The sequence below is a fragment of the Diabrotica virgifera genome, chromosome 3, assembly GCF_917563875.1.
Source record: "Diabrotica virgifera virgifera chromosome 3, PGI_DIABVI_V3a".
NCBI classification, from domain to species: domain Eukaryota; kingdom Metazoa; phylum Arthropoda; class Insecta; order Coleoptera; family Chrysomelidae; genus Diabrotica; species Diabrotica virgifera.
Window position 1 is genome coordinate 188781998 of NC_065445.1, and position 25204 is coordinate 188807201.

Sequence of the window (25204 nt, forward strand, 5' to 3'; positions counted from 1 at the left end):
AACATTCCTTCCAGCCGACTTTGCCCTTCTTAGATATTGGACATGTTTCACCAGAAAATATTATAACTTGTCTAGTAAAAAAATATATACCCAACTGAAGCCTTAGTTATTCTGTAACTAGTAACTTGAAAACTTTTTGAGAACTGGAGAAGAATACTAGAAGCTGACAGAGTTGCATCGATTTAATCTTATTGATGTGCAAAATTTATATAATAGTCCAGAAAGCCACTGCGCATCCGCTAGGAAAAATATTCTAATTCGTATTTTTTGCGCAACCTTACTCAAAGAGGACTCCTTTTAACAAATTTGCATGTTGCCAGGACCAAAAGGTGGTCAAAAATTTTTTAAACGTTTTTTTTTTGTTTTTTTTTCTAAAATTTTTTTTTTGCATGCAAAAAAGTTTTTTTAGGTTTTTTGGATCATTCCAAACAGAAAATATCTTTAGTGACTTCTCTCTAAAAATGATAGTTTTTGACATATAAGCGATTAAAAATTGAAAAATTGCGAAATCGGCCATTTTTAACCCTCAAAAACTATGTGAAAAACTGAAAATTTTAATGTTGCCAAGGTAGGTACATATTCTTTAATCATCGATTGATGAAATCCCGAAGAGTTTTTTGCAATACAGTATTCAAAACTCCTTTGTTTTTTAATTGCTAATCAAGCGTGCGCGGCACTATTTTCCACCGACAGTATGGTGCAAATGAAAGGAATAAATTCGTTATTTCATAAACTGGCGACTTTAAGGAAAAATCCCGAAACAGGTCGATTTTTATTTTTAAGTTATGATATTGTGGCATATATAGTATACTAGTGACGTCATCCATCTGGACGTGATGACGTAATCGATGATTTTTTTAAATGAGAATAGGGGTTGTGTGCTAGCTCATTTGAAAGGTTCTTCAATTCTCTATTCAGTAATATAAACATTTACATAATTATTTATACATGGTGTCCAAAAATTTTTTATTAAATTAAATTATTTGACAAAACATAAGTAGAAGGACACACTGTATAAATAATTATGTAAGTGTTTACACTACTGAATAGAGAATTGAAGAGCCTTTCAAATGAGCTACCACACGACCCCTATTCTCATTTAAAAAAATCATCGATTACGTCATCACGCCCAGACGGATGACGACACTAGTATACCATATATGCCACAATATCATACCTTAAAAATAAAAATCGACCTGTTTCGGGATTTTTCCTTAATCTCGCCTGTTTACGAAATAACGAATTTATTCCTTTCATTTGCACCATACTGTCGGTGGAAAATAGTGTCGCGCACGCTTGATTACCAATTAAAAAACAAAGGAGTTTTGAATATTGTATTGCAAAAAACTCTTCGGGATTTCATCAATCGATGTTTAAAAAATATCTACCTACCTTGGCAACATTCAAATTTTCAGTTTTTCACATAGTTTTTGAGGGTTAAAAATGGCCGATTTCGCAATTTTTCAATTTTTAATCGCTTATATGTCAAAAACTATCATTTTTAGAGGAAAGTCACTAAAGACCTTTTCTGTTTGGAATGATCCAAAAAACCTAAAAAAAACTTTTTTCCATGCAAAAAAAATAATTTTAGACAAAAAACAAAAAAAAACGTTTAAAAAATTTTTGACCACCTTTTGGTCCTGGCAACATGCAAATTTGTTAAAAGGAGTCCTTTTTGAGTAAGATTGTGCAAAAAATCCGAATTAGAATATTTTTCCTAGCGGATGCGCAGTGGCTTTCTGGACTATAAGTTACAGTTCAAGTTCATTCTCAGTTAGAGTTGACTATTCCTAGTTCGAGTCAACTTAAACTAAAACAAGCAGTAAGAGTTGATTTGCAAAATTTAACTCAACTTTTACTAGTTGAAGTAGACTCTTCCTAACTCTTGTTAGGGAAAGTAGATCGCGGGAAAAAGAGAATCAACTCTTACTAGTTTGAGTTGACTATTCCTGGAACGATTCAGTAAATGTAGAATCTCACGTGCTTTTTTGATGAGTGCGAATCTCTTTGTTTTGACTGTTTTAACAACTTATCACGATTTGAACATATCCAATAACATTTTATTTCTAGAATCGGTCGTTTTTGTTTATGTTGTGAAAGAATCAATTCTTATTACATGGCATTGGAGTCTACTTTTACTAGGAAATGTTGAATAGAAATCTTCATTTTATTTTTAAAATTAACTTTTACTATAACCAGCGGTTTGAGTTGACTCGAACTAGGAATAGTTAACTCCAACCGGATAATCAACTTAAACTGTAAACTGTAACATAAACATATTAATGCCTCTAAATGTTTATTCATTTTAAGGGGATGGGTACAAACTTTCGGCTTTAATGCTATTTAAATGGCATTCATTTTTTTCCAATCCTGAGAAAACTAATAAGTATTTTTGAAAAATTTAAACGCAGAATGAATGATTACGTTATTACCGAGGGCTGAAAGTCCCTGAAAACTTCTATATGTTTATTTTAATAAGTTACAGGGGTGAAAAACTAGGAGAAAATTTAGTGTGATTTTTAATTTCGAATATCTCATTCAAACGAAACTTTTTATTCATTCTAAGGGACTTTCGGCCCTCGGTAATATAGTAATCTTTCACTTTGCGTTGAAATTTTTCAAAAATACTTATTAGTTTTCTCAGGATTCGACAAAAATGATTACATTTAAAATACATTGAAAATTTTGACAGGTGTCAAAATTTTGCATTTTGATCCTTTCCCCTTAACGCTACAAATAAATGTAGTTTTATTAAATAAGTGGAAATAAATCACAATGAAAATCATAAATAAATCACATGAAGAAAATAGTTTCGAAGCATATGTTGACATTTTCTTTTTAGCCCAGGGCGCATCTGTTTTGAGATGGACGTTGCGAGGTGACTCAAATTTTTTTGCAGAAATTGCTTGAAAATAACACAAATAATAATATTCGAGTTATCCTCCCACTCAAAATGGTCCGGAACATTGCTTAAACAATCGAAATGTCAAAATATGAAGGAAAAATTCGATTTTTTTATTGGTTTTTTGATTATAACTTTAAAACTATTCATTTCTGAGAAAAGTTGTACTGACATAAAAGTTGCGTAATTAAATTTCCTACAATATAGAATTGGTTAAAAATTTAAAAAATACTCACCCTTGTTGCAAAATAGCAATAATTTCGATAAAAACCATACAAAAACAAGTATTCGCATTTTACGCTTTTCAACCATTTATGCTACACTTAAGACCTTCGTATTATACCTAGAAAGACTTTATGATATAGTAAAACAACACTGTAAATTTCATTATGATCGGTTTAATAGATTTTGCAATCCAGCTTTCGCAAAAAAAAATTCATTTTTTTTTAAATGTTGCAGGACTGAAAATAAAGCAGATAGCAAGTTGATTTTTTTTTGCTTGTAGAAGTGTACTGTACCTTTCATTTGCAATCTGCAAAATTAAAATCGATTAATTACCACGGCGTCAGAAAATTTTTTAAATAAACATTAATTTTTGGTGCTACGCGCAGGACAGCGGTGTTCGATTCACACAAGTTGATTTCCACCAAAATTTTTTCCAATCTTTATCTAATATAATTATTTTCTTACTCTATATTTTTTGTATTTTAATATTTTAATTCCACAAAAAACAAACTAATTTTATTATTTTTTGTGAAATCTTGTTTAAACAATTGCATATGTTTCAAAATAATAAACTTTTATTCTCTAAGTTAAAATATATGAACAAAGAAAGTTTTTGCTAAAAAAGTGTTATTTCAAAGGATAGAGTATGTGTTTTAATTTTGCAATAAACAAATTTATTTAATTATATCGAAATGTAATAAAAATTAAAATGTATCAATCATTATCAAAGGTCATTGGAATGCCAAATCAGAGCAAACTATCGGCTGTCCTGCGCGTAACACCAATAATTAATGTTTATTTAAAAAAATTCCTGACGCCGTGGTAGTTAATCGATTTTAGTTTTGAAAATTGAAAATGAAAGGTACAGAACACTTCTATAAGCAAAAAAAAATTTCAACTTGCTATCTGCTTTATTTTCAGTCCTGTAACATTTTGAAAAAATGAATTGTTTTTGAGAAAGCTGGATTGCAAAATTTATTTTGCAAAATCTATTGAACCGATCTTAATGAAATTTACAGTATTGTAAATATTAGTATTATTAAATAAAAAGTACAGTATATTACAGTATTTACTGTATCATAAAGTTTTTCTGGATGAAATATGAAGGTCCTAGGTGGAGCATAAATGGTTGAAAAACGTAAAATGCGAATAGTTGTTTTTGTATGGTTTTTTCGCAATTATTGCTATTTTGCAACAAGGGTGACTATTTTTTAAATTTTTAACCAATACTATATTGTAAAAAATTAAATTACGCAACTTTTATGTCAGTAAAACTTTTCTCGAAAATGAATAAAATTTTAAAGTTATAATCAAAAAACGAAGAAAAAAAATCGAATTTTTCCTTCATTTTTTGACATTTTGAATATTTAAACAATGTTCCGGACCTTTTTGAGAGGGTGGATAACCCAAATATTATTATTTGAGTTATTTTCAAGCAATTTCTGCAAACAAATTTGAGTCACCTCTCAACGTCCAAATGTACTAATATTTTTACAGATGCGCCCTGGTCTATTTGTAGTCTACACCCATATTGTAGGCTCAAGGAGTTTGTGGTACTGGTTGGAACCTTTTTGATATTGATTAATTATTGGTAAATGATAGACCTTATTAGGCTGTGGTCTCCAATAAATGCCATAGGTTACGTACAGCGTCATGCCAGACGTTGCATACACCCTTTGTCAGTCACCGGCAACTTCACGTAGTCAATACAAAACATAGGCCATGATTATCAGTAAACAACATAGATCCAAAAAATAAAATAAAAATTCCATTTTTATTCATTATTTTATTCATTATATTATTCATTATTTTTATGCAATGCGAAGGCAAAACCATCTTATTTTTCAATTAGAATACGGAGCGCAGTCCAGCCCTCTGAATCGACGATTTTCGACTCGTGTTGGAGTCTCATCGGAGAGAACGTAGGCCTGCTACTCCATACTCCAATTGACCAACACCGAGAGTTTATCCCCTACACCGCAACTGACGTGAATGGACTAGGTGACTAGCGTCATCTGGCAATCGAAAGATGAAGTAGTTTTCAATCCTAATAGCAATATTAATAATATTTAAAAATATTAAAATATTACTAAAAGATTTTTAAATTGAAAACTTATTGGTCCATTTTCTTGGTAACACCTCCAAGGCTTCTAAAATTTGCAAGCCAGATGGATGCTGAAGCGAAGAAGACAAGAGGGAATTCAAAAACTTACAATTCACGACCCAGTCTGTTCAGCTGCTAAATTCCAACAGAAAATGGACCTAGTTACTCAAAGAAGTAACGACCAATATAAAAATAAAATAAAAATTCCATTTTTATTCAGTTGCAATGCGAAGGCAAAACAATCTTATTTTTCAATTAGAATACGGAGCGCAGTCCAGCCCTCTGAATCGACGATTTTCGACTCTTGTTGGAGTCTCATCGGAGAGAACATAGACCTGCTACTCCATACTTCAATTGACCAACACCGGGAGTTTATCCCCCACACCGCGACTGACGTGAATGGACTAGGTGACTAGCGTCATCTGCCAATTGAAAGATGAAGTAGTTTTCAATCCTAATAGCAATATTAATAATATTTAAAAATAATAAAATATTACTAAAAGATTTTTAAATTGAAAACTTATTGGTCCATATTCTTGGTAACACCTCCAAGGCTTCTAAAATTTGCAAGCCAGATGGATGCTGAAGCGAAGAAGACAAGAGGGAATTCAAAAACTTACAATTCACGACCCAGTCTGTTCAGCTGCTAAATTCTAACAGAAAATGGACCTAGTTACTCAAAGAAGTAACGACCAATATAAAAATAAAATAAAAATTCCATTTTTATTCAGTTGCAATGCGAATGCAAAACAATCTTATTTTTCAATTAGAATACGGAGCGCAGTCCAGCCCTCTGAATCGACGATTTTCGACTCTTGTTGGAGTCTCATCGGAGAGAACGTAGGCCTGCTACTCCATACTTCAATTGACCAACACCGAGAGTTTATCCCCCCAAGAAAATGGACCAATAAGTTTTCAATTTAAAAATCTTTTAGTAATATTTTAATATTTTTAAATATTATTAATATTGCTATTAGGATTGAAAATTACTTCATCTTTTAATTGGCAGGTGACGCTAGTCACCTAGTCCATTCACGTCAGTTGCGGTGTGGGGGATAAACTCTCGGTGTTGGTCAATTGGAGTATGGAGTAGCAGACCTACGTTCTCTCCGATGAGACTCCAACAAGAGTCGAAAATCGTCGATACAGAGGGCTGGACTGCGCTTCGTATTCTAATTGAAAAATAAGATCGTTTTGCCTTCGCATTGCAACTGAATAAAAATGAAAAAAAATTATTTTTATATTGGTCGTTACATCTTTGAGTAACTAGGTCCATTTTCTGTTGGAATTTACCAGCTGAACAGACTGGGTCGTGAATTGTAAGTTCTTGAATTCCCACTTTTCTTCTTCGCTTCAGCATCCATCTGGCTTGCAAATTTTAGAAGCCTTGGGGTGTTACCAAGAAAATGGACCAATAAGTTTTCAATTTAAATATCTTTTAGTAATATTTTAATATTTTTAAATATTATTAATATTGCTATTAGGATTGAAAACTACTTCATCTAACATAGATCCATTCCAGAGTCAGCTGCGGTCACCAATCAATGCCGTAGGTTGGTTACAGCGTTTGTCGATCGCCGGAAACAACATTCCGTCCTTTTCGTTATTAGTCAAGTGCGACATTTCAACTTGTTGATAAGCAACTCGTCTTGTTCTTTTTTACTACTTATTTTACTCATTTCTCTAGGTTAAAACCTGTACCAGCTGTACGTTGCAATGCTCTAAAATAACTTAAGACGCTGCTTCCAACATTTTAAGTCGCTCATGGTAGATAGACACTGCGTTGAATATCCAATAGAGACCGTAACTATTTTTTAAAGCATACATATGCAACGTACTGCGTGACAGTGTAGGCAACGTACGGCGTTTATTGGTGACCACCGCCTGTGAAGCCGTGTACAGCAGTTTGATGCTACGTTCGGAGTATGATAACAGGCCGCAACTATTATGTATTGTATTAAGCATACAGACGCGACATATGGCGTGACTCTGTACGCAACCTATGGCATTTATTGGAGACCGCAGCCTTAGATTTAGGCTCAAGTTTCTAGATATGCCATCTGATGTTTTTGTCTTGCTTACCTTCTCCTTACTGTTATCATTTTCTTTACAGGAATCTGACTACTAGTGTCTCAATCACTGAATTTTTTGGATTCATGTTATTGTCGTGCTTGATGCAATACAGCCTAATTTCACTTGGCCTCCTCGAGCTTCCAATTTTTTAATTATTTTGTCTTAACACCCTCCCATATTTTAAACTTATCTTACTTTTAACAAGTTTAAAAACGCTGCACAAGAAAGATTTAACTTTGATTCAGTATTTGACTTGTTCCAAACGATTCCCAATTATATAGGTACTACCTGCATTACAACTTTTCTATTTGTTTCCACCCGACATCTATGGTTATACAGAGTTCTTTCTTGTTTATTTTTTATTTGCGCTAGGCTAGAGGAATATTTGAAATTGGTTTAGTCTAAAAATTTATACTGGATCCTTTGTAAAAGGTATATTTAAAAGACCCCAATAAGGGTTACATCAATTGGTTACATTGGGGTCTTTTAAATATACCTTTTACACAGGATCCAGTATTTTTTGTGATTTATGGTATACAGCCAGCTACAGGAATTTTATTTTCCTCGTAGATTTTTTAAATTTATCTTCCCCAAAGTAGGTAGCCTCCCAGTGCTTTGTATAATTTCGAAAATACAGGGTGTAACAAAAATACAGGTCATAAATTTAATCACATATTCTGGGACCAAAAATAGTTCGATTGAACCTAACTTACCTGAGTACAAATATGCACATAAAAAAAGTTACAGCCCTTTGAAGTTACAAAATGAAAATCGATGTTTTCCAATATATCGAAAACTATTAGAGATCTTTTATTGAAAATGGACATGTGGCATTCCTATGTCAGTAGTGTCTTAAGAAAAAATTATAGTGAAATTAGGACACCCATTAAAAATTTTATGGGTGTTTTGTTCCTTTAAACCCACCCCAAACTTTTGGGTACGTTCCAATTTAATTATTATTGTAGTACCATTAGTTAAATACAATGTTTTAAAAACTTTTTTGCCTCTTAGTCCTTTTTCGAACAGTCAGTTTTTAACGAGATATTTTGAATACTTTTCAAATCCACCACATATTTGTATATGGTTAAGTACGATTATGGAGACTTGGTAATACATAATATGAAAATTTATTTATGATTTACATTGTTAGGTATATTTTGAACCATATTACAAAAGAAGCCACATCTCGATACAAGGTGCCTTATCGAAAAAATACAGAGAGTATTTAAGAGAGTGTTTAACTAATGGTACTGCAGTAATAGTTTATTTGGAACGTACACAAATATTTGGGGGGTTTAAAGACACAAAGCCCCCATAAATTTTTTATGTAAACATATTAAAAAAGTAGCCGCATCTCGTTAAAAACTGCCTTATCAAAAAAAAAACTAAGAGGCAAAAAAGTTTTGAAAATATTGAATTTAACGAATGGTACCACAGTAATAATTTAATTGACACGTACACAAAAGTTTAGGGGGGTTTAAGGGAACAAAACCCCATAAAATTTTAAGGGGGTATTTAAATTTCACCATCATTTTGCTTTAAGATATTCCTGCCATAAGAATGCCACATGTCCATTTTCAATAAAAAATCTCTAATAGTTTGCGATATATTCGAGAAAATCGATTTTCATTTTGTAACTTCAAAGGACTGTAACTTTTTTTATGTGCGTATTTTTACTAAGGTAAGTTAGGTTCATTCGAACTATTTTTGGTCCCAGAATATGTACTTTAATTTATGACCTGTATTTTTGTTACACCCTGTATATTCGATATTATCTCCAGAAGAGTTGAACCTCTTCAGTTACTGTATGCACTATTAGCTCTTCCTTGTAGGAATTTCTGTATGATTATCGTGATGGCTTTGATATTATTTCCATTACGAATAATAAAACTAAATCTTAATTTCAGGTTTTTGGAAAATCTATTAGGAACTTCCCCTCTGAAAATGCATGATCCACAAATACTACAGTTAGATCTTCCAGAATGCAACACATTTGAGTTCCGTTCAGACGACTACTGGAAGTGCTCTCTAAGATACCTCACTACAACTGTCTACCATCCCACAGGAACCTGCAAGATGGGACCCACGGACGATGGAACTGCTGTGGTTGATCCCGAGTTAAGAGTGTTTGGAATTAACAAGTTGAGGGTGGCCGATGCTAGTATTATGCCTAATATAGTCAGTGCTAACACGCATGCGCCCTAGAGCACTAGACAAATTAAGAGAATCGAGAGAGAAAATCATAATTTTAGGAGATTGGAATTCAAGAGTGGGCAAGGATGTCAACAAAGGATTAGGATGCATTGGAAAATACGGAGAGGAATGTTTGAACAGGAATGGTGTCAAAATGCTAGATTTCTGCCAAGCAAATGACCTACTAATAGGAAACACATTTACAAACCAAAACATCGAAGACAAATATACGTTCGTGGCGGAAGAGAGAAGAGCGAAAAGTTTGATAGATTACATAGTTTATACGATAAACCTAGAAGATAAAATACATAACGTCTTAACTGAAAAGGAACCGGAACTAGCTACAGAGCACAGGATGGTTACTGCAAAACTCGAGGATGAAAAAATAAAGGAGGTGGAAAGAAAAGATTACCAAAGAGTAAAAGTAAATAAGCTCAAATTAGAACAGGTGCGCGAACATTACAAAAAAGAAACAAATAGAAGATTAAGACAACTAGAAAACCAAAAAGAGGCATGGACACTGGAAGAAAGATGGAACGCCTTCAAAGTAGTCATAAAGTCTACAGCAACAGAAATATGTGAAATCAGAAAACATAACAAACTCCATAAAAGAACGAGATGGTGGAACAATGAAGTTAAAACAGCAGTGAAGAAAAAGAAAATAGCATGGAAAAAATACATTGAGACAGAACTGGAAGAAGATAAAGAAGAATACAAAAGGCTGAGACGATTAGCGAAAAACACCATAAAACAAGTAAAAACAAAAACGTGGGAAGAGTTTGGAGAAGAATTACAACAAAACTATGTAACAAATAATAGAAGCTTCTGGACAACAATCAGACATATGAAGAAAGGAAAACATAAAGAAATACCAGCCGTAAGGGATACAACAAACCAAATCCAAACAACTCCAGAACAAATAGCTAAAGTATGGAAAGAATACTATGAAAACAAATTTAGAAATGCAATAATAGATGATAGAAATGAAACATATCAAGATAACGAGAACAAAGAATTAGAGCAAATAAATAGAGAAGAAGTAATATTGGAAGTATCAAACGTAAAAATAGGTAAAGCTGGAGGGGATGATGACATAGACCCGGAAATGGTCAAGTACATGGGAGAAGAAGGGATAAACTGGTTGTTGAAAATATACAAAGAGGCATGGGAAAAGCAGCAAATCCCAAAAGACTGGCAAAGTAACCTTATAGTGCCAATATACAAAAAGGGAGAACACGTCAACTGCGAAAATTATAGAGCAATATGTTTATCATCGGTATGTTTTAAAATATACACGAAAATAGTAGAGAAGAGGCTAAGACAAGAGGTAGAAAAAGAACTGGGAGAAGAACAAGCAGCGTTTAGACCAGAAAGACAGACAAACGATAACATTTACATCATTAGAAATATAATAGAAAGAAGTATTGACTCGGGGGGAAAGCTCATTGTAGCATTCATAGATCTAAGGGCAGCATTCGACTCTATAGAAAGACAAATTATATGGAAATGCTTGCAGAACATGAAAGTACCAAGTACACTGATAAAAATAATTGAAAATATATACGGAGTAGTAAAAGGACGTGTACAGATAGCAGGAGAAAGATCTGAAGAATTCAATTGGGAAAGAGGTATCAAGCAAGGAGACAGTCTTAGTCCGCTACTATTCATAATAGTCATGAATGAATTGACTACAAATACTGGAGAAAGAACGAACCAAATACAGACAACAATAGGATACCAAAGATTACAGCCAATAAAAATAGAAGCCCTATTGTATGCGGATGACATAGTCCTTATAGCAGATTCCGTGACAAAAATGCAAAAACTCATAAATATATGGACAGAAGAAATAGAGAAATTAAAAATGGAAATAAACATCGAGAAAAGTAAAATAATGGTCATCGGCGAAAAGGAAGAAAATGAAGTAATTATAAAATGCAAAAATACTCAACTGGAAATAGTTACAGCATATGATTATCTTGGAAGTATTATTACCAATGATGGGAAAATAGACCTCGAAATAACAAACAGAACTAAAAAATCAAATAAACTGTACTACGCACTAGCGCCAATTCTGAGGAAAAAAGAATTGTCCCACGAAACAAAAATTAAAATATATAATACGATTGTGATACCGACGATACTGTATACAAGCGAAAATTGGACTTTACAGAAAAAGCATAATAGTAGGATAAATGCACTTGAGATGAGACATTTACGTGCTATAGCCGGAAAGACCAAATGGGATAGAATAAGAAATGAGACAATAAGAGGGATAACTAAACAGGAACCAATGATGAATAAAATAATAAAGAGGCAATTAAACTGGTATGGACATCTGATGAGAATGAAACCTAGTAGACTAGCAAGGAAAATTCACGAAACAAGGAATATTACAAAAAAGAAAAAAGGCAGGCCGAAGAAAAAATGGATACAGCAAATAGTAGAAGCAGGAAAAATCAAACAGAAAACGCTAGAAGAAATGAAACTAATAGCACAGGACCGAAAAGAATGGAAGAGATGGGTGAATATGTAGCTAAATTAAACCCAAATCCGACACCTGAAAGGGTATAAGGAAGGGGAGAAAGAAAGAGAAAGAAAGAATTTAACGAATGGTACCACAGTAATAATTTAATTGACACGTACACAAAAGTTTAGGGGGGTTTAAGGGAACAAAACCCCATAAAATTTTAAGGGGGTATTTAAATTTCACCATCATTTTGCTTTAAGATATTCCTGCCATAAGAATGCCACATGTCCATTTTCAATAAAAAATCTCTAATAGTTTGCGATATATTCGAGAAAATCGATTTTCATTTTGTAACTTCAAAGGACTGTAACTTTTTTTATGTGCGTATTTTTACTAAGGTAAGTTAGGTTCATTCGAACTATTTTTGGTCCCAGAATATGTACTTTAATTTATGACCTGTATTTTTGTTACACCCTGTATATTCGATATTATCTCCAGAAGAGTTGAACCTCTTCAGTTGCTGTATGCACTATTAGCTCTTCCTTGTAGGAATTTCTGTATGATTATCGTGATGGCTTTGATATTATTTCCATTACGAATAATAAAACTAAATCTTAATTTCAGGTTTTTGGAAAATCTATTAGGAACTTCCCCTCTGAAAATGCATGATCCACAAATACTACAGTTAGATCTTCCAGAATGTAACACATTTGAGTTCCGTTCAGACGACTACTGGAAGTGCTCTCTAAGATACCTCACTACAACTGTCTACCATCCCACAGGAACCTGCAAGATGGGACCCACGGACGATGGAACTGCTGTGGTTGATCCCGAGTTAAGAGTGTTTGGAATTAACAAGTTGAGGGTGGCCGATGCTAGTATTATGCCTAATATAGTCAGTGCTAACACGCATGCGCCCACCATGATGATTGGTTATAAAGCAGGACTAATGATCAGCGAATATTGGAATGGTAAATAGTGTTAAAAATGTTGTATTGTTTTGTATTTAGTTCTTAAGTATTTAGTTCTTAAATAAAGATTATCTACCTTTTATATAAATGGTTGTTTTACTTGTTTATTTCGAACTTCAGGAGAAGTAGATATTTCACGCATTTTAAACTTCTCGAAATGTAAATTATTTTTTATAGGCCTGGATCCCGCGTACCAAAAAAAAGTTTATTAATAGCATGCTGAAAAGGGCCTAGCCGGGTAAGATGATGAAAAGTGCCCCCAACTCGATTCGAATTCCATATAGGTCAGCGTTTAGCATATATAGTGAAACTAAGTTTCTGAAATTTTTAGCCCCCTAGGTGGTCATGTGACCCACCTAGAACCTAATTAGGGTTTTTATGTTTTTATTTTTTATCTCAGCCGCATCGAGAACTAGCGAAAAACTTTAAATAAAAAAGTTGTAAGCTTTAAAAAGTTCTGTCCGAAAATTTTTTTTTTAATTTTTGGCGGGAAATTTAAATTTTCGAACGATTTTAAAATTTTAAATAAGTATAAAAATAACTAAGACATTCGTTTTCACGAAAAAAATATATAACATGTATTTTTGCATAATGTTTCACCCTGAATTTTTTCAAATTTTTAAAATTGGTGAAACGCACCTTTAAAAATAAAAAACCGCATTTTTTCGGTTTTTTTTTCGTTTTTTGATACAATTTTATACATATTTTTCAAAATAGGTAACACCGATACTGGAGTAGGTAAAAAACTGAAAAAAATTGGGGTTTGCTTAATAAAAATTTTTTGTAACGCCATCCATTTTCAAGATACAGGGCGTTAAAGAAAACAAAATTTTACACATTTTTTACGATTTTGCCGAAACTACTGGCAACATTGTAATAAAACTTGGCGGGTTTTAAGAGGTAGTTATTGTGCATGTTTTGTCATACAATTAAGGATTTGATATTCATAATTGGCGCGCTTAGGGGTAATGGTCTGAACTTTTCAAAGAAAAAAAGATAGTACGCCACTGACACATTTCAAATTAACCATCATTTTTGAATTCCTCGTTCAATTTGCGATAAAAAACTATATTCTCATTTTTTCATACGAAAAGCCGTTTTGCTGCAAAAAATAAAATATCTTAACACTTCCAAAGTATTCGAATTAGTTTTTATAATGGATGTACGAGTTTAATATGTAGATGTAGAAACTACTAATATATTTTATTATTTTATTTCATAGAAGTTCGAATACTTTGTAAGGGTTAAGATGTTTTATTTTTTGAATAAAAATGGCGCGTCGTATGAAAAATAGGAAGATAGATTTCTTGCCACAAATTGAACGAAGAATTTAAAAACGATTGTTAATTTGAAATATGTCAGTGGCGTACTATCTTTTTTCTTTAAAAAGTTCAGACCATTACCCCTATGCGCGCCAATGATAAATATAAAATTCTTAATTGTATGTCAAAAAATGCACAACAACTACCTCTTAAAACTCGCCAAATTTTATTACAATGTTGCCAGTAGTTTCGGCAAAATCGTAAAAAATGTGTAAAATTTTGTTTTCTTCAACGCCCTGTATCTTAAAAATGGATGGCATTACAAAACATTTTTATTAAGCAAACCCCAATTATTTTTCTGTTTTTACCTATTCTAGTGACGGCGTTACCTTTTTTAAAAAACATGTATAAAATTGTATCAAAAAACGAAAAAAAAACCAAAAAATGCGATTTTTTATTTTTAAAGGTGCGTTTCACCAATTTTAAAAATTTGAAAAAATTCAGAGTGAAATATTATGCAAAAATACACGTTATATATTTTTTTCGTGAAAACGAATGTCTTAGTTATTTTTTTATACTCATTTAAAATTTTAAAATCGTTCTAAAATTTAAATTTCCCGCCAAAAATTAAAAAAAAAAATTCGGACAGAACTTTTTAAAGCTTACAACATTTTTATTTAAAGTTTTTCGCTAGTTCTCGATGCGGCTGAGATAAAAAATAAAAAACATAAAAACCCTAATTAAGCTCTAGGTGGGTCACATGACCACCTAGGGGGCTAAAAATTTCAGAAAGTTAGTTTCACTATATATGCTAAACGTTGACCTATATGGAATTCGAATCGACTTGGGGGCACTTTTCATCATCTTACCCGGCTAGGCTCTTTGTTAATAGCTTAACGGTGTCTAGACGGACAAACTTTGATGTATTAGAACACCAGAACAGGGGAAGTTTTAGGTGTGGAACGTAATTTTAATTGTGGAACTTGTCACCCTGAAAGTATTGGTGTAAACACCTAGAAAGCATAATACTAGAAAAATTTTTCAAAATGATTACCTATTAGCGAGTTATACTATTTAGCAGGTTCATCAAAACTCCAAATACGATTGTCTCCAAATATTCATTTTGAAGTTTCGCCACTATAGTTCTCACCAGGCGAATTATGTAAAACAATTGTGAATTTAATGATAGAAGTATATAATTTGGACCACATATACTACACATATAAAGGTTCAAATTTAGATATGAGGCCATCTCAGATTTTGCCTTTTACAAAAATGGCGGGCATTCAAAATGGCGACTATACATATGTGACTAAGATCACGATAACTTTTGAAGGAGACGTCAGTTCAACCAAAGGTATAAAGGTTCTTTTTTTGATGTATAATATCGAGGTCTTGAACCGGAAGAATCGGTTTACCAGAAGTTGTGAGTTCCCTGGTTTTTATGTAAAAGTATGTTGTTTTTTTTTTCAATTCTTTCACCCTGTATGTATTAATTTTTCAAAAAGGTAATACCGCCATTAAAAAGAGCGTAAAAATATTTTTTAGGAAATATTTGGAACTTTTTAGTTACGTTAATTACCATGTAATAAATGCATAACTTATCTTCACATGTACCTATGTGCGACAGATTCGTGCAAATATTATAAGAATTATTGTGCATTTAATGGTAGAAGCGTATAATTTGGACCACATAATATACTACACATATTGTAGCATGTGTGAAATTCCCCTTTATAAATCCTCTCAAAATTTATCTAACTATGCCTATGGTAAAGAAGCAACCTTGTTAATATGCTCTAATTTCGAAATCTCTAGGTGGTATGTCTCTTCTGCAGAAATACTTCCATGAAATCCGTAGGAGTCAACTTCATAGTTTTGTACTCGAATATTCCCAACAATATTCTCCTAACATAGGGTGACCAAATCATAAACTTGAAAAAACGGGACACATCCAAGGAGCAGTAGCGTACCTGAAATTTTTCTCTGGGGGGGGGGTGTTGACATTTTTTTTGTATTGTTTGTGAAAGATAATTTACATTTTCCTACTATTCTTTATATATTTTTCATATGCTCTGGGGGGTTAACCCCCTTGGGTGCACCACTGGCAAGGAGGGTTTGGGGCGATATCCTCCAGCTAACCGAGGAGCCTCTCGAGAGGTAATTATTGAAACATGGTCTTTTAGCTAATTTGGGAAATGTAAATCCTTTTCAATTTACTTACGTAAATTACATGATCGTAAATTACCTCAAGGCTGCGAAACAGAAAGAACACTAAAAAACTCCGCCAGAATTACATGAATCAACAACTCGTCAGAACAAAACAGGAGAGAATACAAAATAGCGAGAAATAGCTAGCAAAAGGCTAACGTAACAAATAAAAAGAAGAAAAATGACTGGTTTCGCTGGAGGATATTGGAAAGGACAGAAAAGACCATAAAATAAAACAAAAAAAGTCACCAACCAAAAATACATTTAGCATTAAAATAAGAGGACTAAAAAACCAAAAAGGAGAAGACAAACAGAACAGTAGAATATGGGAAGAATATTACGAAAAAATGCTATTCACTGCAAAGGAAGACTGTGATGAAGAAGTAAGGCCGTACAATTATAAAACACAGAACAATAAATATTTGAAAATGTCTCCACCTTTAGCTACTTAGGAGTAACAATAGGGAAAAGAGAGAACAAAGGAAAGAATTCTGAAAGCCAAAAAAACATAAATATGGATTGAACAGAAATCTGCTGAGAAGCAAAACTCTAAGTAAGAGAACAAAGATGAACCTATATAAGACAATAATTAAGACCTTAATAAGACCTGTTGTTACATATGGGATGGAAACAACAACGACTAACAAGAAAGAGGAAGGGATACCTTCTGAACTTGGAAAGAAAAATAATGAGAACAATACTGGGTCACAATGTAACAAAATAGGGAGAAATAAGATGAACTCAAATGCCGAAATTGAAGAAGAATTAAATAGAGAAAATATAGTCAGATGCATAAAATCAACCCAACGTAAATACGGGACATTTAGGCGTCCCGAGAGACTTTTTCGGGACACCGGGACAAATCGTTAAAAAACGGGACAATCCCGTTTTTACGGGACGTTTGGTCACCCTATCCTAACAATGAATTTTCCTTCTTTTGTTCTCTCAAAACTAAAATTTCTACGAACCATTAAGGAGCCGTTAGCTGGTAAAAGGATGTTCGCTTAGCAAGAGAAAGTTATGAGATTCCTAAATGCCCCTTCTTCCAGATGTCATTACGGACTATATTTGACTAATACCCCTTCTTTCGCGTTCATCCCTAATAATGGAAGCTAGCCCTCAAAGTCAATTACAAATTCATTTTCCTTGTGTCTTCATGTGAGAGAAGTACGTCCAGAAAGTGGCGGTGAGTACAATTAATTTATTGCATTTTTTGATTCCCCTTTGATCTCTAACTATTGGAGCATATTCTAAACTCTTCTGTCTTTACAGACCCTGCGTCAATTTTGTTTGCTACGTAATCCTGGGTTTAGTCGTACTGTTTTCTGACGCGTTGTTCACTGACACCTGTACCTATTTCCTTGCTGGTTGTGTAACTGTTGCTGCACCGTTGCTGTATGATTATTTCATCATCTCTTCACCTGGTACCGCAATCATCACCGGAACGTTCTAATCCACTTGTTATACCGACAAGTGCCTGAGCTGCGATTGTCTACCAATAAAGTCAACCTACCTGGTTTGGAACGAGCCGAAATTGTAAGTTGTTACCTTATACAATATACTAGCAGATATTTATGATTTAACGACTATTCGTTCATTGTGGATTTACCTAAGACCCCTAGTAAAAGAGGGTTATTGACACGAACTTTAGTGCCGTGGGTTTATTTATAACTTGTTTAATGTGGCTTTGACCAAACAAACAATTAAGAATATTATTTGTACGGAATAGTTATATACACTATTGTGTTTCAATTTATCAATCAAAGATAGAATAAAAATGTTTTATTTTTTTTAAATATCGCGGGCACATAAATTTGATATACCCTGTATATTGATTTGTAAATATTTCTTAGAAGTTAGCTTTCACGCAAGGTGGTTTCTCCTTAATGAAATTTTCCATGAAGAATTAAAAACATTTTTGTAAATAAAAAGTGAAGTGAAAGTTATTTAGGATTATATTTTTTAAACCGATTGTTTATTACGGAAAAGGGAAATCCACAGGTAGATGTAATTATTAGTTTTTAGAAAAATAGAGGTAAAGAGAATTGGAATTTTAAATATGTTTGTTTAATGACAGGAATATTTAGATAATTTCCGAAAAGTCATTAGTTTTGAGTAGAAATATTGTTTGAAAGAATGACTGGGTTTTTCGATTGAAACAGAAGGAGGTGGAGAGAGAAATGTTTCTGATTGGTTTGGAAATTTGGAATGGGGAAAGTTTTGTTTGAATGTTGAGACAGTTTTGGAAAGAGGAATCATTGTGTTACCGGCATCCAAAAGGGGCAGTCAAAAGTTTTCGTGAGTAGTTCAGCAGCAAGTACTAGTGTTTTGTTTTGATAGTGGGAGTAGCCGAAAAGTGGTACGAGAGACAAATCAAATCGAGAAGAAATACCTCTTTGATTATGTACAGTCCAAGAGAGTAAGTTACAAGAATTATCATTATAAAAATTATTTGTGACACCAAGTAAAAAAGATACTTGGGTCTCAGGAGATTATTGTTGAGAGAAAGAGAGGAGAGAGTTTTGGAGTTTATTGAACGAGTACTGGTAAAAAAGAGGCCTGGCTTGTGTTTTGGAGAAATAGTTGCTGGTATCCTGCTGGATTGTTTGCTGAGAACGGAGAGGGCTTTGATTGGTAGCCTAACATAATCAACAAGGAGGAGCTGTTTGGGTCAAGAGGAGACATCATTGTGTGTGAATCAAAAAGGTCAGTCAATAACCTATGTGATAGATTTTTTTTTACAATCAGAAGTTAATTTTTTACGTAAAAGCATATGAATTTAAGATTCCAACATTTCAAAAATTTAATAGGAAGTATAAGTAATTTTGCGAATACCAAATTTGTTTGTTTAGCCGGGTTTATTAATGGTATCAAGAACAAAGCGATAAATATCTGTTTGAATTAGATTAAGTAATTTATATGGTAAAAGTTTCTTTTGGACAGTTATGCCCACAGAATTTAATTGATAAATTTACAGAACATTGCTTTTGATAATAAAGGTAATTGTATTTTTTTTATTTATGATTTTTCTATTTATTTCCTTTTCCTATTTTATCCCGATAAGGATCAACTAAGAGATACTGAAACCACGAGAGAAGATAAGTATAACATAAGATAATTTAGACATTTTTTTATATTATAAAAAGGCACCCTGAGATTCTTTCTTAACTTTTATGTATGATTTGCGGTAATTAAATAATTAATCAAATAAATAATAATTAATATAAAAGTAATAAGAAGCAGATCATAACAATACATACGATATACAGTCGGAAAAATCAAAGAATACCCATGAACGAACATATAAAACACGCTGTATTTTCCTGTCCCGGTACCACAAAGGAAATTGTCCAGTGCAAGTACATGTAACAATAATTATTACATGTACTTTCGCTGGCTAATTTTTTGTGTGACACGGTGACAGAAAAATACAGCGTGTTTTATATGTTCGTTCATGGGTATTCTTTTATTTTTCCGACTGTAATACCAATCGATTTATCACAGGTAGACTATTTTTTCTATAGATGTTATGTATATTATACGTATAGTGATCACTATCAAACAATCAAACCTTTTGTCGAACTCTTTTTAACGTATTCTCAAGACTCAACAATCACTCATTTCACTTATTTTCGTTTGAATTAAATATTGCCATAAACCTAACTAAGACTTTTATTATAAGTTTATCACCTTTCTTGTGAATACCAAATTAAATATCATTACGTTGCGGAAAGAGAATTATTATTCAATAGAAATTACGACAGAATCATTAATTATTGTTTTTTTTACTTGTTTTTTTATATACTTTGAAGATCACAATATAATTTTTTATCTCGAATATTTACTTATTTTTATTTCCTCACATCTATCTTATTATTTATTTTGCTGCATGTATATTTGTGTTTCTCTTTCAGGTATTGTATTGTTTTATGTTTTTATATGCATGTAGGTACCTGTGTTTTGATATCTAGTGATTACCGCGTGACATAATTACCCGCTATTCTCTGTAAATTTAATTTGCATCCGCGTAGTAATCATATCCTATCTTCTTCGCCACATATGTATTATCTTTTCTTGTCGTTTTAGTACCGTTTAACTTTCTCTATTCCTTATAATTCCTATCCAGCGATAGGTGACGCCCAAAATTCTCTTCTCTTCTCTTACCTTCTCTTCTCCTGTTCTCTTCCTCTTTCGTACCTCACCTTCTTATCTCTTATATTTGAGCCCTAGAACCCCGATCAAGACACCTCTAACCGACTGAAGCCCGAGCCCAGTGCCGTTCAATGTGTAGCCCTCCACTCTGTTCTTAAAGAGGGTACACAATAAGAAATGGCGCCGCGACGTGGGACCAAATATAAGAATTTTATCTTCTCTTTTCTCGGCTAATTTTTCTCTTTTTTAACAGTGAGTCTTAAAAAAAATGGAGTCTTCTGATGTCTCTTTCCTGAAGTTAAATCAGATCGATTACGAACTGAAAATAAGAGGTATTAAATCTGATAGACAACTTTCCGACAAAAAGTCGATAGGCAGCATAGGTTTAGATGGTTTGATCAAGTTAAACATCGGGACGTTATGCACCTATTACGAAGAACAATGAGAGGAAGGCCAAATAAGACCTGGGGAAAGACGTCTAGGCAGGACATGTCGGTTCAAGCAGGAAATTTATGGAGAATGTAATTAGGGAAGCCAACCCCCATAGGGATAATGGTAAAGAAAATGATAATAATTAGTTATATTATTTTATTCAACTCTCTACGAATTTGCTTCCATTTTAAGATAACTTTTCTAAGTTGAATTATATTATACAATGAACAATATTTTAAATTTGATACAGCAGCATACTAAATATGTTGAGTTAAAAATCTTTAAAATTTCTTTTGATTATTCTTTGATACATTCATGACGACGATTTATCATCATCATCATAGTCATTAACATCTTAGTAGATGTGTTGTGGTTCATAATTGGGCTTCAGCAGCTCGGACAGTTTGATTGATAATATTTCTCCACTGGTCGCGGTCATCAGTTACATGTATTGCCTCAGTATACTGTTTGTTGAAAAGCTCTTTAGTAATGTCCGCCCATCGCTGTGGAGATCTTCCGCGTTGGCGTTGAGTCTGATGCCTTCCTTGGACTACCAACCGCTCAATTTTGTGATCACTTCGATGGATATGACCAAAGAACTTTAAAATTCTAGAGTAAACGGTACTGGAGAGACGCTGATCCGGTTTAATTTCATCCAGAACCGAGATATTTGTACGGCGAGCCGTCCATGGAATTCGAAGCAGGCGTCTCCATGTCCACATTTCAAATGCGTCTATACGTTGTCTATCTGATTCTTTGACTGTCCATGTCTCGCATGCATAGTAAAATATGGAAAAGACCAGAGTTGAAACGAGTCTCTTTTTGTTTGTCATAGTAATGTGACGATCACGCCAGACCCCGTTTAGTTCACTCATTGCTGCTCTTGCTAGTTGAATGCGTCTTCTAATTTCGGGTTCACAACTGCCTGTGTTGTTAACTAGAGCTCCAAGATATATCATAGATGAGACTACCTCGCATCCCGCAATAGTTTGGGATTCAGGAAACTGTTGTTGGCGATCAATAACCATGATTTTGGTTTTGTTGTAGTTAACCATGAGTCCAAATTTAGCACTTTCTACCTCGAGTTTTTTTAATAATTCAGTAATTTCTTCTGGAGTAGAGGCTAGAAGTGTAGTGTCGTCTGCGAAACGCAAGTTAGATATCTTAACACCACCTAGGTTTATTCCTCCCTCCCAACCATCCAAGACTCTGCGCATTATGAACTCCGAATAGATGTTAAATAATAAGGGAGATAGAACGCATCCTTGGCGTACTCCCTTCTCCAAAGTGCATTTGTCAGATCCGTCCATTCGAATATATGCCAGGTTATCTTGGTACAGTTTGCTAATAAGGTGAGTCAAGTGTTTAGGTACACCCATTGTCGTCAATATGTTCCATAGTTTGTCCCATCTAACATTATCAAAGGCCTTTGTATAATCGACGAAACATATAAATATCGGGATCTGGTATTCTCTGGCTTTTTCTGTGATGTTTCTTACATTAAGGATTTGTTCTCTAGTACCTCTGCCCTTTACAAATCCAGCCTGCTCAGGTGCTATTTGCCAACTTATGAAGTTTTCTAGACGCCGTTGCAGTATGTAGAGGATCAACTTACTGGCGTGTGATATTAGAGCTAATAGCCTGTAGTTGTTACAATTATTTGTTGAACCTTTCTTATGAAGAGGTATGATTATGGTCCTTCTCCAATCCTCAGGCCAGACGCCTGTGTGCCATATTTCATTACACAATCGGTGTAATATATTCACTCCACATTCCGGAAGATGCTTCAAGACGTCTGCAGTAATGAGATCATATCCTGCTGCTTTGTTTAACTTAAGTCTTTTTAAAACTAATTCCACCTCGGAAAAAAGTATGTTAGGTTCAGATTCAAAACTAGTGTGGTGTGTCTCTGTTGAAGGAGAATGGAAAGTGGAGGTCTGGCAGTCAGGTACAAACGGGGTGTCCGCTGGCATCTGGTCCGTATTGGCATATAAAGACTTACAATACGCCCTCCAAACATCAATAACCTTGTCCAAATCCGTCTGTACATTACCTTCATCACCTTTGATAGACCAATATTTCTGCTTGAATTTACGTGTGAGTAGTGTGACTTTATCAAAGAGTTCTTTGGTGTTATTTGTGTCTGCATGTAGTTGAATTTCTCTGCAGATTTTCTCTATATGTTTGTTTTTGTCTCGTCTACAAGCAGCCTGAATAGCTCTAGATAGCTGTCGGTACTGGGAATTCCTGAAAGGGTTCTCGATTCCAGCAATTTTTCTACGAACGTAGAAAAAGTTTTCTACGTTCTTCAACGAGGTCAAAAGTATCTGCAGACATCCACACTTTTTTTGGTCCGGTTGAGACGGCATTAGACTGTGCCTCGCAGTCAGTCAAGGTCTGTATCAAGGTATTTTTAAAAGATAACCAAATCTTTTCGGAATCATGAGTGACGATAGTTGGTAAAATATTTTCGAATCTTTCATTACATTGGCTTTTAAATTGTTGTGTATCTTTTATTTTTGATATCCTCTTGTTTCGGATCCTAGCACATGCCTTGAATTTTTGCTTTAGCGTTGCAAAAAGAAGTTGGTGGTCAGAGCCGCAGTCAGCGCTAGGTCGTGTTTTACATTGGCTAATAGATGTTTTCCAGCGATGTTTAATCATTATGTAATCGATTTGATTTCGGTGTCGTCCGTTAGGTGAGATCCAAGTGTACAATCTTCTGGGCTGGTGCTTATACATAGAGTTCATTATTGTCAAGTCATTGTCAACGCAGAACTGGATAAGGCGGTCTCTCCTTGAATTACGTTCACCTATTCCATATCTACCCACAATATTTCGTATATGTTCGTCAGCCATAGTAACTCCGATTTTTGAGTTTAAATCACCCATGATGATAGCGATTTCTTTATTTGGGATATTTTGCAGATATGATTCCAGTTCGTTGAAAAAAGATTCAGTTGTATCATCATCAGCAGTTGAGGTAGGCGCATAGACCTGAATCAAATGGACAATAGAGGGAGATCCATTTAGTTTAAGGAAATTATACGATCACTGATAGCTTGATATCCCAGTATATAAGGAGAAAGAGATTTTGAAACCCAAAAGCCAACACCATTGATACTTTTGTTAGTGTTGCCGGAAAAGCACATGAAATGTCCCAAATTAGTTATGTAGTGCCCCTCGTTACGGAAGTGAAGTTCAGAGAGCCCGGCCACAGAGATATTGGTTCGTTCCAGTTCCTTCTCCAGAATAGCTTGTTTGCCCGGTTGTAAAAGACCACGGACATTCCATGTAGCTATGTTGTATGGTTTGCGGTTATTAAGTTTTTGTTTTTCACCAGTAGCACATTTCGCATGTAAAGCCTGATGAGTCACGTCTACATGCCCGGTAACTGATTTCACACATTCCTCCCCGGACAAGAAGATGCGCCGGGTGCCATCCGGATCGCGAAGCTCATCATCCGAGGCCTCGCAGCTATTGCTCATATCATGAACTTTCGTGGGTGAAATAAAGAGGTGGTTTCCCGTTGCCTTCCCCTTTGGTTGGGAGTGCTAATAAGGAAATTTGTTTAAACAGGGTTAGTAGGAAAGGTTTTGGACTGGGAAGTAGAAATCACAGGGGTGATATGCTCGCAAACTTCCTCAGCAAAGAAAAGCTATTCTGCTTAAACACATTCTACAAGAAAAAGATGCAGAGAAAATGGACGTGGCACAGCCCAGATGGCAAAGTAAAGAATGAAATTGACTTTATACTCTCTAACTTCAAAAACATTGCTAAAGATGTTACTGTACTAAATTCTGTCGACACTGGTAATGACCATCGATTAGTTAGGGTGCGAATAGAAGTAAATACGAAATTCGATAGAAGAAAATTATTAACACAGGATAAATTACCAAACAGAGAAGCACTCGAAATGAATCAAGAGGAATATCAAAGTGAACTAAAAAAGAAACTAGGACCTTTACCAGTATTCAACACGAAAGATATAAATGAAATAACACAAAAATTAAAGAATGACATAACATCAACTACAAGAAAGATCTGTGGTAAAAATAAAAATCCGAGAAAAACGAAACTTAAACAAACAACACTGGATTTAATGGAAGAAAGAAGAAGAACATCTAAAGAATTACCAGAATATAAGGCTATCAACAATAAAGTTAAAAAGAGCATAAGGTCAGACTTGCGGGCTTATAAAACAAAACA

At 33.9% G+C, this 25204-nt stretch overlaps 1 protein-coding gene across 1 annotated transcript in view; it reads left to right on the plus strand.

The window, feature by feature from the left end:
- Window positions 1-25204, plus strand: part of LOC114329242 (uncharacterized) — a 112009-nt gene that overhangs the window by 27016 nt on the left and 59789 nt on the right. Inside the window, exon 4 of the mRNA XM_050647634.1 lies at window positions 12592-12945. Within this exon, the coding sequence (XP_050503591.1) occupies window positions 12592-12945 (354 nt within the window). The remainder of the gene's footprint in view (window positions 1-12591; window positions 12946-25204) is intronic.